At 37.0% G+C, this 14,398-nt stretch overlaps 1 protein-coding gene across 1 annotated transcript in view; it reads right to left on the minus strand.

Annotated features, from left to right (window-relative positions):
* Positions 1 to 10,981: 10,981 nt before the first annotated feature.
* CAPN9 (calpain 9) overlaps positions 10,982 to 14,398 on the minus strand; it is a 45,127-nt gene continuing 41,710 nt past the window's right edge. Inside the window, exons 20-21 of the mRNA XM_032215449.1 lie at positions 13,471 to 13,529; positions 10,982 to 11,404 (exon numbers count right to left, since the gene is read on the minus strand). Coding sequence (XP_032071340.1) covers positions 11,378 to 11,404; positions 13,471 to 13,529 — 86 coding nt within the window. The 3' untranslated portion in view covers positions 10,982 to 11,377. The remainder of the gene's footprint in view (positions 11,405 to 13,470; positions 13,530 to 14,398) is intronic.

The following is a 14,398-nucleotide window of genomic DNA, read 5'->3' on the forward strand; positions in this document are numbered from 1 at the left end:
CCTGAACTATGTATTTTCAGTACAATGAGGATGTTATTGCAGGTGGCACAATTACAGGTAAGCTTGTCTGCACCAATCTTGCTCAAAAGAATTATATGAAAACTGCAACATATTAAAGCCACAACTATATGTCATTCATGTATTTTCTAAGAAAAAGCTTTATGGCCTCGTGGACCCATAAATACTGGCCATGCACAAAATCAATAGTTTGAAGACCTATGCTTTGCCTGTCTCTTTTCCATAGACATACACAATATTTGTAATCTATCCATCTATGGATCATGTCTGCTCATGATCGTATCTAGGCGAGCCCTCATGACCTATCTCTTTAGGGTTGGATTGATTCATGGAGTCACGGAGAACAATTAGCCACAACAACTGTGATATTGCTTCTATAGGCCATATGTTGGGAGAGTGTTGGGCTTCTCTGTGCAGTTAGTTGGGCCACTATGAGAACAGCCAGTTGAATTAGATGGGCCAAGAGTAGAAGGGTCTAATCCAGTAGGACACTTTTATATTATGCCCTTTTTTCTACCTAGCAATAGCCAATTTTAAAATGAAAAGTCATTACCAACCTTCACATAGCAAGCATTTGCATTCTTCTTCAATCCATATTGATGTCCGGTTATTTTAATACTTGGACAATGAAGTCCAGAGGGAGATTAAAGGTAAACCAGAATTGTGAGGAAAACAAGGTAGAGGTAGAGATAGTCTCTACAAAGATTAATGACTTAACTATGAAGAAGCTTAAAAATAAAAACCAAAAACTGTTGCCAAGAAGACAAATTGGGAGTCAAACAAACATTGAAGTTAGTGCACAACTAAACTTTCTTAAAAGATGCGTTCTGGAATTAAAGTTCTGATTAATGACAATCATCTGTTCTTTTCAACAGATGGGGCCAGCCTTTGCCTTAATAAGAATACAGACACACATACGTAGTCAGCAAACCTCACATCAAAGTATGCAGACTTTTCCTCTAGTGTCTATAAATAGATTGGACTCCTTTTGTTCTGAGTTTCTATAGAAGCATCCATCTATGAATTTAGCACATTACCAATCATGAAAATAACATTAGTGGTAATGGTAGTGGAAAGAACCCAGACAGACTTTTGCTTACATTAGGAGAAGACAAGGTTGATTTTATCTATCAGCTTAAATTTCTTGGCAACTGTTTAGCCTCTCAACAGTAAAAACAGAATTTCCAGCTACACTTTTTGTGCCCAGAATTAGAATGGGAATTTCCATGGTTCACTGGGAAAGCAGAGACTGCCTAATACTGCAGAAAGTTCTGTATTTGATCATGAGTATGCTTGGGCAGCCAATCAGACTGGTGTTAGGAAAGACCTTCACTGAGATTTTAAAGATCTAATGCCTATCATATTAAATAATAGTGCCCTAAATTCACAATCTAAGCCATTGTAAAGCATTTGCCTTTTATTCCTTATTAAGTATTTTTGGCTTGTATTGATTCAAATCTCTGAAGTTTTTGCTAATACCTGATTATTTGGAGGACTTGTCTCAACAGAAAGAGCCGAGGTGGCGCAGTGGTTAGAGTGCAGTACTGCAGCCCACTTCAGCTGACTGTTATCTGCAGTTCAGCGGTTCTAATCTCACCGGCTCAAGGTTGACTCAGCCTTCCATCCTTCCGAGGTGGGTGAAATGAGGACCCAGACTGTGGGGGCGATATGCTGACTCTGTAAAACCGCTTAGAGAGGGCTGAAAGCCCTATGAAGCGGTATATAAGTCTAACTGCTATTGCTAACTTCAAACAGAATGTTGCCTCTAATGCACAACAGTTTCAGTATAATCATATCACCCACATCTTGATGGCTCAAGATGGACCAGTTGCTTTGGTTATTTCAAAAAAGCCTGAGATACTTTCATCTCTGATGGAATTGATATCCAATGTTGATAAACCCACCTTGTATTTGCATTGAAAACTAAATAATGTTTGTCAAATTGTATTAATAACACAATTGATGGACTAAATAGAATAGCATAGCATAACATAGCATAGCATAGCATAGAATAGAATAGAATAGAATTCTCTATTGGCCAAGTGTGATTGGACACACAAGGAATTTGCTCTCAATGTACATAAAGAAAAATAAAATACATTCATCAAGAATCATAAGATACAATACTTAGTGATAGTCATAGATTACTAATAAGCAATCAAATTATACTAGGAAACAAATAAAGCAATATAAAATTTAAAGATACAATGGTATCTTTAATGGTACATTGACAATCTTAAAATAATCTCAAATTGATTTCTTCAGTTTTAAGATTCAAACTGATTCATCAAAAGATTTCATTTTAAGTTTACTGGACATCCCGACTTCCTGGGAGGAGCCTACTGGTGGGGGCAGCAAAAAATCAGCTGCCTCCGAATTCCTGGCTACGTACCTGTTTAGAGGATCTTCCATCTGACGTCTTATCAGGTTTTCTTATCCTTCAGGCAAGAAGGAAAGAAGAAACTGTTTTGCTGGCAAATGCTTGTTTGTGCTTGCAAGGAAAGGGGGGCTAGCCCAAGGCAGAACGGCTGTCCGTGCTGGGAACTTCAAACTGCCTTGTGCAGGACAAAGTAGGTCTCTCCCACTCTGCTCAAAGTTTTGTTTGATTTATTCTTATCACGAGCTGGATCCGTTTACTGTGGACAATAATTGCTTATCAACATTTTAGCTTCTTTTCTTTTTCTCCTCCGAAAAATTATTTACTCAGAGGCTTCTAAAATGGCGCCGAGCAGGCTGGTTTCTCCGGTAATAACGAACACTTTTTGCTAATCCTCACAAGAATTCAAAACAAAAGAGATTGCTTATCATTTGTTTTGGTTTCACAATAGAAGAATTTTACTCCTTCATTAACCTTGCTTATTTGGAAGTTAAATGGTGATGAATCTGCTGAATGGTCTTGTTACAATGTTTACTCACTGAAAGTTTTGCCAAGCCTTAAACTTCAAATAAAAGCCTCTTTACTTAAAGCTGCATATTCAGGCAAAAGAGTTTTATTAACTGCAGGCAGATAAATTTTGAAATGGCCTCAAAACCAAATATTAACTTGAAGTCGTCACCCTCTACTTCCAGGGGCACATCCTCAGTGCCTGGCACAAAGCTGCAGCCTCCGCTTCCTACACCCCCTGCTGGGGATGTGTTAACGAAAGAATTTTTCCTGAGTAATCTAAGCGAGGCTCTTAATGCACAGACAATTAAAATGGAAGATAAGTTTAGAGATAATAGAGAGGTGGTAAAGCAGGAGAGAAAAGAGGAAATAAAAGAAATGAAAGAAGAAATTAAAAGTGAAATAAAAGGACTTAAACAGGAGCTGTATGAGAAATTTGATGCTAAGGTTGATAAAATTAGAGATGACATGCTGAGTCTTGTAACTGTATTAACAGAACATATTTCTGGAGTGGAAGATACCCTAGAGGTTCTTAATGATGCCAATGCTAACTTGACATTGAAAACAGAGGTGGTGGAACAAAAAGTGGAAAATGCTGAAAAAGAAATTATTATGATACAGTACCGACAAATGGAGTTCGCATTAAGAGTAAGGGGGCTGCGTGAGGAGAAACAGGAGAACCTGAAACAGATCCTATCGGAAGCTTTTGACCGCCTGATGGGAAGACCAGGGACCAATCAAGACTGGCAAATTGACAAAGCTTACCGCGTTAACTCCTGGCTGGCAAAGCAGAAGCAGCTTCCTCGAGACATCGTTATATATTTTACTACAAGAGAGTTTAGAAATATGGTACTGCAAGCATCTTATAACACTAAGCTTCAAATTGGCGGTCAAGATCTGGTTGTTTTGAAAGAGATACCACCTCAAATGTTAAGAGCCAGGAGAGACTACGCTTTTTTGGTCGAAGAACTCAGAAATCGTCAGATACAGTATAGATGGGATGCACCATTTGGCATCATATTTACATTTGATAAGCAAAGGTACCGCCTCAACTCTGTATGGAAAGCCCGAGATTTTTATTATAATATATTGAAGGCCAGACACCCTGCACCATCTGGACCTAGAGAAAGACCACAAGAAGGACAGGATAGACAGCAAACTACACAACCACCAGACAAGATGGAGCATCTTTCTTCTCTAGAAGTGCAAGGTGCTATGGAACCAAGACCTAGCCGCATGACTACTAGACGTATGGAGAAACAAGCTAAAAAGCAACAGCATCAACAATCATCGGCCATCGATCAAGGATCTACAACAACAAATCTGGAAGCAATGGGAGGAGCTAGACCTAAGGTTAAACAGGCCGTGCAGGAAGCTCTAAAAATGCTTCAACCAACCAAAGATGACAACTAAGATTTTAACATGGAATGTCAACGGACTGAACTCTCCACAGAAGAGGAAGAAAATATTTCATTATCTCAAACAGTTTAAGAACGATGTAATTTGTTTGCAAGAAACTCATATCAAGTCAACTGATCAAAAATATTTGATCAACTCAAAACTTGGTCAACATTTTGCAGCTTCTGCTATGGAAAAGAAGAATGGTATAGTTGTATACTTAAGAAAAGATATGAAAGCTGAATTAATAGAAGCAGATCCCTTTGGAAGATATATTGCTTTAGACTTAATCTTAGAAGGGAAAAAGACATTACTTTTGGGAATTTATGCTCCCAATCAACAGCAAGATAGATTCTATAGAAATCTTCATGCTAAATTAGTACAGTGGGACTATAGTTCCTGTATACTATTGGGTGACTGGAATGGAGTGATAGACACTAAGAGAGATAAGAAGATTTCCCGCCTAAATACCAAGATGCGAGCAAAGTTACCCAAATCTTTCTTTGACATTATGGATGATTTTGAATTGAGAGATATTTGGCGAGAAAGAAATGCAGAGGAATGTGACTTCACTTTCTTCTCGGACAGGCATCAATCCCTCTCAAGGATTGATTTTATTCTAACCACTAATGATTTGCTTTCTAGGGTCAAGAAAACAAAGATTGCAGCTAGGGTCCTTTCGGACCATAACCCAGTTTGGATGGAGTTGGGAAGGGTAGTGCAGGCAAGAAGGTCTTGGAGATTGAACGAAAACTTATTTAGATATGAAAAGTATATTAATGATTGTAAAAAATTACTATCTGAATATTTTGTTTTGAATATGAATAAGGGTACATCTATGGAATTTGTATGGGACGCAAGCAAAGCGTATATGAGAGGAGTTTTGATGAATATAAATAAAACACATAGAAATAAGCAAGGGTTAAAACGAACAGAACTGGAAGAGGAAATTAAGAGAAAAGAGCTGGAGTTAACAATGAACCCAGACGATACAAAGGTTAAGGAAGCTATTAACATATTAAAATCTCAATTTGACATGTTGATCTCTGACCAGGTGGCTACTAATCTATTATATGCAAAACACAATACTTTTTGTAATGCAAACAAACCTGGCAGATGGTTAGCTTATCAGATTAGGAAAAAAAGGAAAACTCGAAATATATCTAAACTGATTTACAGAGGGAAGGAGGTATTTCAACAGGAAGAGATTCAAAAGGCTTTCTGGGAATTTTTTACAGAACTGTATAAAGGGGATAAAATTAATGGTTTAGACATAGACAAATATTTAGACAAAGAGAAAATACCTTCAGTTAGAGAAGAACACAGGCAAAAATTGAATCAACCAATAACCTCGGGGGAAATCCTGCAGGTAATTAAGCAATTAAAGTCAGGGAAAGCACCAGGTACAGATGGCTTGACAGCGGTTTACTATAAAAACTTACAGTTAGAAATGGTAGAACCTCTTAGAGAATTATTTAATATGATTCAAACGGAAGGTAAAGTCCCTCCATCTTGGAAGACAGCGTTTATATCTTTGATACCCAAAGAAGATCAAGATACTACTCAACCCAAAAATTATAGACCTATTTCATTACTGAATGTAGATTATAAAATTTTTACTAAAATATTAGCAAATAGGTTAATGTTGGTCACTCAACAATTGATACATACGGTCCAAACAGGTTTTATACAAGGGAGGCAGATGAAAAGTAATGTTAGATTAATTATTAATGCATTAGAATATTTGGGAAAGAACAACCAGATCCCTGCTGCGTTTATATTTTTGGATGCTGAGAAGGCCTTTGATCGAGTTAACTGGCAATTTCTGTTGAAGATACTGCAAAAAATGCAGATAGGAGATAATTTTTTACAGTCAATTAAAGCAATATACCAACAGCAAACAGCACAAATCATAGTCAATGGAAGTCTAACAGACTCTTTTCAAATTGGAAAAGGTACAAGACAGGGCTGCCCTTTGTCCCCATTATTGTTTATTATAACTTTGGAAGTATTGTTGAATAAAATACGGGGCTTGGATGGTTTAAAAGGGATCAAGATTAGGCAGCAAGAATATAGAGTCCACGCTTTTGCGGATGATTTGGTCATAATATTGGAACAACCGCAGGAATCTAGTATGGTTTTAATGAATATGATTAATCAATATGGTCAAGTGTCGGGCTTTAAAATAAACTTAGGAAAAACCAAAATATTAGCTATAAATATGAATATTAAACAAAAGGAAGAATTAGGAGTGATGCTAGGATGTGAGGTAGTTAAAAAAGTCAAATATCTTGGAGTTAACATTTTAACTTCAAATGGGAAATTATATAAGCATAATTATGATAGCGTAGGATAAGTAGGATAGCGGCAGTGAAAATGAACATTTTACCAAAATTTTTATTTCTCTTCCAAATGTTACCTATACTTAAAAAAGATGCGAACCTTTTAGAATGGCAGAAGGGTATCAACAAATTTGTGTGGGCAGGAAAGAAGCCGAGGGTAAAGATGAAAATAATGCAAGATGTACGTGAGAGAGGAGGATTGAAACTACCTAATTTAAAACTATATTATGTTGCAGTGGTATTATCTGTAATTAGTGATTGGATTCACTTAACCAATGATAGAATATTGAACATTGAGGGACACGATCTGGTATTTGGTTGGCATGCTTACCTGTTATTCAACAAAAAATTGGATAAGAACTTTAAAAGTCATATTTTAAGAAATGCTTTATTGCGGGTCTGGAAGAAATACCAATATAAATTAAATGACAAGATACCCATGTGGGCAATCCCTAGACACGCAATTGAAAATATGAATACAGCACAAAAACAGGACAGAATTACCTACAGACAGCTTCTTACCTCGGAAAGGGGGGTATTACAATTAAAATCTTTAGAGGTATTAAAAGAGGAGAAGGTAGTTCAAACATGGTTCCAGTATGGGCAATTACAGGCTAGGTGGAAAATAGATCAAAAATTGGTTTTATTCAAGTTGAGGATAATCTGCTTAAACAAATAAGAGATCAAAGCTTAATGCATATAAAGAGGATATATAATGTATTAATACAGATGGATTCGGAAACAGAATTAGTTAAAGATTGTATGATAAAATGGGCTCAAAATATTGAGGAACCAATAATGTTGGATACATGGGAAAGAATCTGGGTAAGAAATGTGAAATTTACACAAGCTCAAAATCTGAGAGAAAATTTTTACAAGATGTTCTATAGATGGCATTTAGATCCTAAAAAGTTGGCTTCTATGTATCCGAATGTACAGCCTAAATGTTGGAGGTGTGGTTCTCTCGATGCTACATATTATCATATATGGTGGACCTGCCAAAAGGTTAAGGCATTTTGGATAAAAATATGGTGCGTCATGCAAAATGTTTTTAAAAGAAGGATAAAGTTTAGTCCTCAGTTATTTTTACTAGGTATATGTACTGACTTTACAGTGGTAGAGACCAATTTGATTCTGCACCTGATAACTGCAGCAAGACTGTTGGTGGCGCAATATTGGAAGAAGGAAGACTTGCCTACAATTCAAGAATGGACATTGAAAGTAACAAACTTAGCTGAAATGGCTAAAATATCGGCATATCTCAAAGATCATTCAAATGAGAGATATAAACGAGACTGGAAAAAATGGATTGACTATATACAAAATAAATACGGGACTAAGAAATTCCAGTTAGCCTATGCTTAAGATCAGAAATGATTTAAACTGTTAAAAGTCAGTTCAGTAAGAAGAAGCTAAGGTCAATCTAGAATGTCATTAATTTCTTTATTTCTTTTTTCTCAATAGATTTTAGACTGTGTTAGTTAAAAATCCATACCGTGTACGGGTTCTGGGAAGTCGGGGGGGGGGGAAGGAGGAGGGGGGGTGGGGGGGTGGAGGGAGGGAGGGGTACACACATTAAGTTTACTGGACATCCCAAAAATGTATTTAAAAGAATGGTCATCGGATTTTCTTTGATGGTGATGTAAAAATAAATATGCAGTCATTAAATCATTTGATTTGGTAAACCATACATTCTAGATGTAAATTAACAGAAAAAGTTAGATGAGACTCTGAAAAAACGAGTACTCTTTGTTAAGGACTCTGTGTTAAATAGAGAATTTCAGGATAATTTTTTTTTACCTGGATAAGGCAGCAAAGCAGCCAGACCTCTATTTGGAGAGGACTAAATGTATTTTAGCTTTCCATACATTGGTATGTATAGGTTAAACTACACCCATTCTACATAAGGCAGCATTTTAGACCACTTTGTGTTTATGTATGTGAGACAAAGAGAAATATTTCCCATTACTAATCCCAACCCCCAGCAATAATGATCCTGATGCCCAGAAAAATCAATTGAGTTTATAATTCTGGACCTTCTCAGTCATCCAGGTCCTTGTTGCCCCAAAGGTTCATTTTCAAAAAAGCAACTAGACATTCTTTGTTTTTTTCCTTTGAAGATGTTTCACTTTTCATCCAAGAAGCTTCTTCAGTTCTGAAGTTCTGAATGGTGGGAATGGAAGGATTTCACTACAGCCTTCCACCAATCTGGACTTTATGGCAGAGTGAGTAGATGGAAGCCTCTCCTCAGTGCAAAACACATGAAAGCTCACTTAGAGTTTGTTCCTCACAGTTTGAGAGTCCTTCAGGTGCTTTTTTTTTTTTTTTTGCAAGCACCAAGCAAGCTTTATGTGTTTTGCACTGAGGAGAAGCTTCCGTCTAGCCACTGTGCTATAAAGGCCAGAATGATGGAGGGATGCAGTGATGGTTGCCCTTCTGGAATTATGTCCTATCTCCACATAGGATCATTGGAGCTCAGCCAGAGTGACCATCAGGTTCTTGGTCACTTCTCTTATTAAGGTCCTTCTCTTTTGGTTGCTTAGCTTGACCAGGCAATGAGCTCTTGGAAGAGTCCTGGAGGCCACTGTGCTCTTAGGAACTTTCAATGCAGCAGAATTTTTATTGTAGCTTTCCCCAGATCTCTGCCTTGCAATACTCCTTTCTCTGAGCTCTGCAGGCAGTTTTTTGACCTCATGGCTTTTGCTCTGCTACAGTATGCATTGTCAATTGTGACGCCTTCTATAGAGAGGTGTGTGTCTTTCCAAATCATGTCCAATCCATTTAATTTATCACAGGTGGACTCCAGTCAAGCTGTAGAAACGTGTCAGCAACAATCAAGATAAATGGGAGGCACCAGAGCTAAATTTCACGAGTTGTTGCAAACAGTCTGAATGTCAATTTGATATTTCAGGTTTTTCTTTTTAATAAAATTACAGACATTTCTAAAATTCTGTTTTCACTTTGTCATTATGAATGTAGATTTATTAGGAGAAAAAAATGGATTTCAACAACTGCAGAATCAGGCAGCAGCATAACAAAATCGACAAAAGTGAAGGGGATCTGAATATTTTCTGAATGTACTGTAAGTGCAAAAAACTTATAAAAAGTCATGAGTCACTTTTTTTACTAACTTTAAATGGTCACTAAATGAACTGTTGTAAGTTGAGGACTATCTGTATTACAGAGTCAGGTAATTCCCCTTTATTGCTAAGCTATGATAATTACCACAGAACTCTAGAAAGGAGAAAGGCCTGGAACTTGAATATTGAGAGAAGAGGTACCTCTCTTCACAAATTTAATGTACAACTGAATCAGTGGTGGGTTTCAAATTTCTTTGGAACCTACTCTGTGGGTGTGGCCTGCTTTGTGGGAGTGGCTTGCTGGTCATGTGACCTGGTGGGAGTGGCTTGCCGGCCATGTGATTGGGTGGGAGTGGCTTGCCAGCTATGTGACCGGGTGGGAGTGGCTCAATGGTGGGATTTAAATAATTTAACAACCGGTCCTCTGTCCTAATGACCAGCTGGGTAGGCGTGGCTTGGTGGTCTTGTGACTGTGTGGGTGTGGCCAACTCAATGTCACTCAAGTCAATAGGCGCTTCGCCTTAGCTGTTACAATGTAATAAGGGTTAACCGAAGAGGCAGTTTCTGTAAGCAGGGCAATAAAGATTAGGCTAGAAACAACACCAGAATGTTTCCTTCCTGCCTTCCTTACAGGATTAGCCCTGTAAAGTGGGGAAAAAACAAAATAAGATTTCTTCCAACAACTGGTTCTCCAAACTGTTTAGAAAGTTACCAACCGGTTCTCCTGAATAGGTGCGAACTGGCTGAATCCCACCACTGAACTGAATGTACAATTGGACTTGCATTCTTCATCTGGATAGAATCCAGAGAAACCTGAATGATTACACTGAACTTTTAATGCTCTTGCTACATAGATGTGGAGTCAAACAAGGTTGGTTTATGATCTCCATAAAGAAACACAAAAAACATCTAGCAGTGCCAGATGGAGATTCTTGATCTGTTTAGAAAAAGGAACAGCAAAGCCACTGGGGCTGAAATGATGAGTAACAGCAGATGAGCTGAAGAGCTCCAGATGTACAAAATGCAACATTTAATATTTCTGGAATTAAGGACCTCTCTCAGAACTCAGGGGTCATCTACAGAAGTTAAATGAAGCAAGATGAAACACCAGTGAAAAGATGCACGTCTTTGTAGTACTGTGGAATAAACTGTGGAATTCTCTGGCAATGCCATCATATGAGAAATTGGCCTCAATTTAGATGATTTTAAAGACTAGCTGGAGACAAATAAATAGAAACAAAATGTTTATTGGGAACCAACATAATTATGTTAAATCAAAAGACAATAATTGCTTAGGGCTATTCATTTATGTCAGCTAAACAGTAATTCATTACAGCATGTGTTCACACATGCAATATATTTGTATACAAATAGATGTTAGTGCAACGTCCTCAGTTTACTGCCCTCCAGATGTTTAGGTTTTCAGATCCTATTATCTTTTCATTATCCTGTGTTGGCTGAAATAATAGGGCTTTAAATCTAGAAAATACTTATTTGCATTTGAGTTCTAAAACTACATATTCACAAAAGGTGAGTATAAGAAAATATTGACAATACAAACATCCCTTGTAATTTTCAGTGATTGGGGGAAAGTGTGAACTCAGTTCAACTCAGAAGCATGTTGGGATACTGGCTGAACTCCGTGTTCAAGGCCTTCAGATGTTCATAGTCAAATTGATAAACTAATGAGAAGAGAGAGAGAGAGAAAAACCCAAATGTTATATTAGATATCTTCCAGTTTATCAGGAACTGCAAACTTTTTGCCTGTTCATATTTTGAATGAGTGACATCTGTGAATGTCTATTCGTGAGAAGCACTATTCTTTTGCAAAGTATTCTGTAGTTGAATAGAGCAATAAGTTAGTGCTCTGTCCCAAAATTATATTCTGGTCATATAAATACCAAACACAGAACAGCTCACAGCATATAGAGAAGTTTCCTGAGGATAGACTCCAACCTAGAAGAAAAAAAATCTTGCAACATGCCTAAGGTTATCTCAAAAACATCCTGACTAAGTAGATATTTGAAAATCAGATTTCCAATCCTAGTACAACCCTGAAGCTATTAATACAGCAATTACAGTGGTGGGATATGGCCGGTACACCCCAGTATGGAACTCCCCGTTCCGGTACAGTGCTCTGGAGGGCCGCCCACTCTCCTTACTGCTATTTGAGCCAATTGGGGCATTTGTGCATGCGCACGGAGCTGCACACATTCATGTGGTGGGCACCAGTTTCCATTGCACCGTACTGGTTGCAATAGGATCCGGAACCCACCACTGAGCTATTAATAGATTAAATCATTTATTACAACAATTATAATAATGCAGTTAGTCCTCAGTTTATGAGCACAACTGGGCCCAACATTTATGTTGCTAAGGGAGAAATTTGTTAAGTGAGTTTTGCCCCATTTTCTTGTCTTTTCTTTGTTAAGTGAATCATTGCAATGGTTAAATTAGTAACACGGTTGTTAAGTGAATCTGGCTTTTCCATTAACTTTACTTATCAGAAGGTTGCAAAAGTAATCACATGATCAAATATCCAGTTGTAAAATACATGACCACCATGGGGTTGCTGCAATGGTCATAACTGTGGAAAATGGTCCTAAGTCACTTTTTCAGTGCCATTGTAACTTTGAACGGTCACTAAGCGAGCTGTTGTAAGTTGAGGACTACCTGTAATTATGAGGAAACTCCCCCCCCCCATTTTTTAATCTGAAAAGTACTCTTTATGCATTTTATCACCAACAATCAAATGTATAAACTAGATACAGTGAAATATATATCGGATATGCTTTAGTGACATATTTGTAGTCAAGGAGGAACAACAGAATGGTGTTCCAGTATCCTGCTTGCTCTTATCCTTTCCCATCTTGCTGTATATATGTGAAGTGTTATGAGACAACTCACACAGCATTGCAGAGGTTCCCAAAGCAAAGTATCAAAACCTAGTTTGAATGCATACACAAAAAGCAAATATGAAAAAGAAGTAAGTGAAGTGGACCAGCCACAGAGGAAATAGTTGGACACATGTACAGTGATCTTCTGAAAGATCACTTAATTTGAGTAGCACCTTCTGCAACGCTGTTTTGGATTCCAAAAGATTGTTGGATGCTGATTTCATGGGTTTCAAGCATACAACCAAAAAGACACTGGAAACAGATTAAGATGCATATCCAGTTTTCAGAAGAATGCATCAAACAGATGGAAATAAAGGCCTTTTGGACATATCAGTGCAAGTTGGGGGAGAGAAGCAGGCAATTTTAATCCCATATACTGAAGAAACAAAGAAACAAAGACTATAGAGCAGTACTTGCCCCTTCCTCCTCAACCTTTCCCCATGTATTGAGAGTAGGCTGGTAATTGAGGCAGAGTGAGAAGGGAAAAGTAAGTTGGAAATTCCAGTAATCACTGTGCTTAAAGTGCCCACAATATAGCTAGGTAGACAATACCACTTCATGGCTTCATACAAGGCAGACAAGGTAGCTCTGTCTCGGAGGCCATCTTGCATTTTATGTGACCCTGCTTTTAAGCGCCCTCAAGAACTGAACGAATGCACGATAACATAGCAAGGCAGGAAGAACAATCTTAAGGAACCATCAGAAAGGAAGTCACCTCTTCATTTAGCTTCATTATGTCCCTGGTATAATATTCCAGTAAAAGGGGAATTGAGGAAAGTAGAAGAGACAAAAGAAAAATGAAAAATCCTATTCTCAAACAATCTCTACTGTCAATGTTTTGCTTTCGTTACCTCATTTATATGGAGGTTAATGAAATCTCTGTTTTCCACACATAATGCCTGGAATACTCCTGCAAGAAAAATTTTAGTGTTATTTTTAGCCACTGAAATATTCAAAACCTCTTTTTCAATAAAATGCCAAACCTAAAACTAAATGTTAATATTAATAGGTAATATTCCAGAAGTCCCAGGGGGAAACTTTGATGATGTCTGCAAAACTGAAAATTATTTCAGACATTTCTTTATGCTAGTCTAAATGTTCTTTATTGGTTAGTGACAAAAATGAAGTTGACATTTGGACATTTTTGAAACAACCTAACATGGCTTTGAGTTACCTTGATTAATATCAGAATTTTCAAATATTTACCACTGGGACTCTTCAGAATTTAGGAATGGCAGGCCATATCACCATTCATCAGGTTTCTATTACTTATTTTGTAAACATTCTGTAGATGGTTCTATAGAACTCTGCCTTTCATGAAATGATCTCACGTGGATATAAAGTCACATGACATATACAATGAGTATATGGTTTCTAACTTGTATTCCATATATGTAGACCATCAAAGCTATAATCCTATAGATAGTTGCTTAAATATATTCATTCTAAATTTACAGAATTGATGTCCTTAATTTTTTATAACTATCTTAATTTTTTAATTAAGGCCCAAAGAGTACAAGAGGACTTATTTCTGAGAAGACATGTACAAGATTATCCATTGTTAGGATTTAACTGATAACATATTCTGATTGATTTTTTTTTGTGAAAAACAGAAAAAAATGAGGTAATGATAAATTGAAAGGATTAGAATAAAAATAATAGATTATAGAAAAAATGTAAATGATGCTGTAACCAAAGAGGTTAACTTATATTTATACTTATAACTGTTGTAAAAGAAAATGGGGATAATTTTTTAAAAATAATTCTATATTTCTTTTC

Source organism: Thamnophis elegans, chromosome 4, assembly GCF_009769535.1.
Source record: "Thamnophis elegans isolate rThaEle1 chromosome 4, rThaEle1.pri, whole genome shotgun sequence".
Lineage (NCBI taxonomy): Eukaryota > Metazoa > Chordata > Lepidosauria > Squamata > Colubridae > Thamnophis > Thamnophis elegans.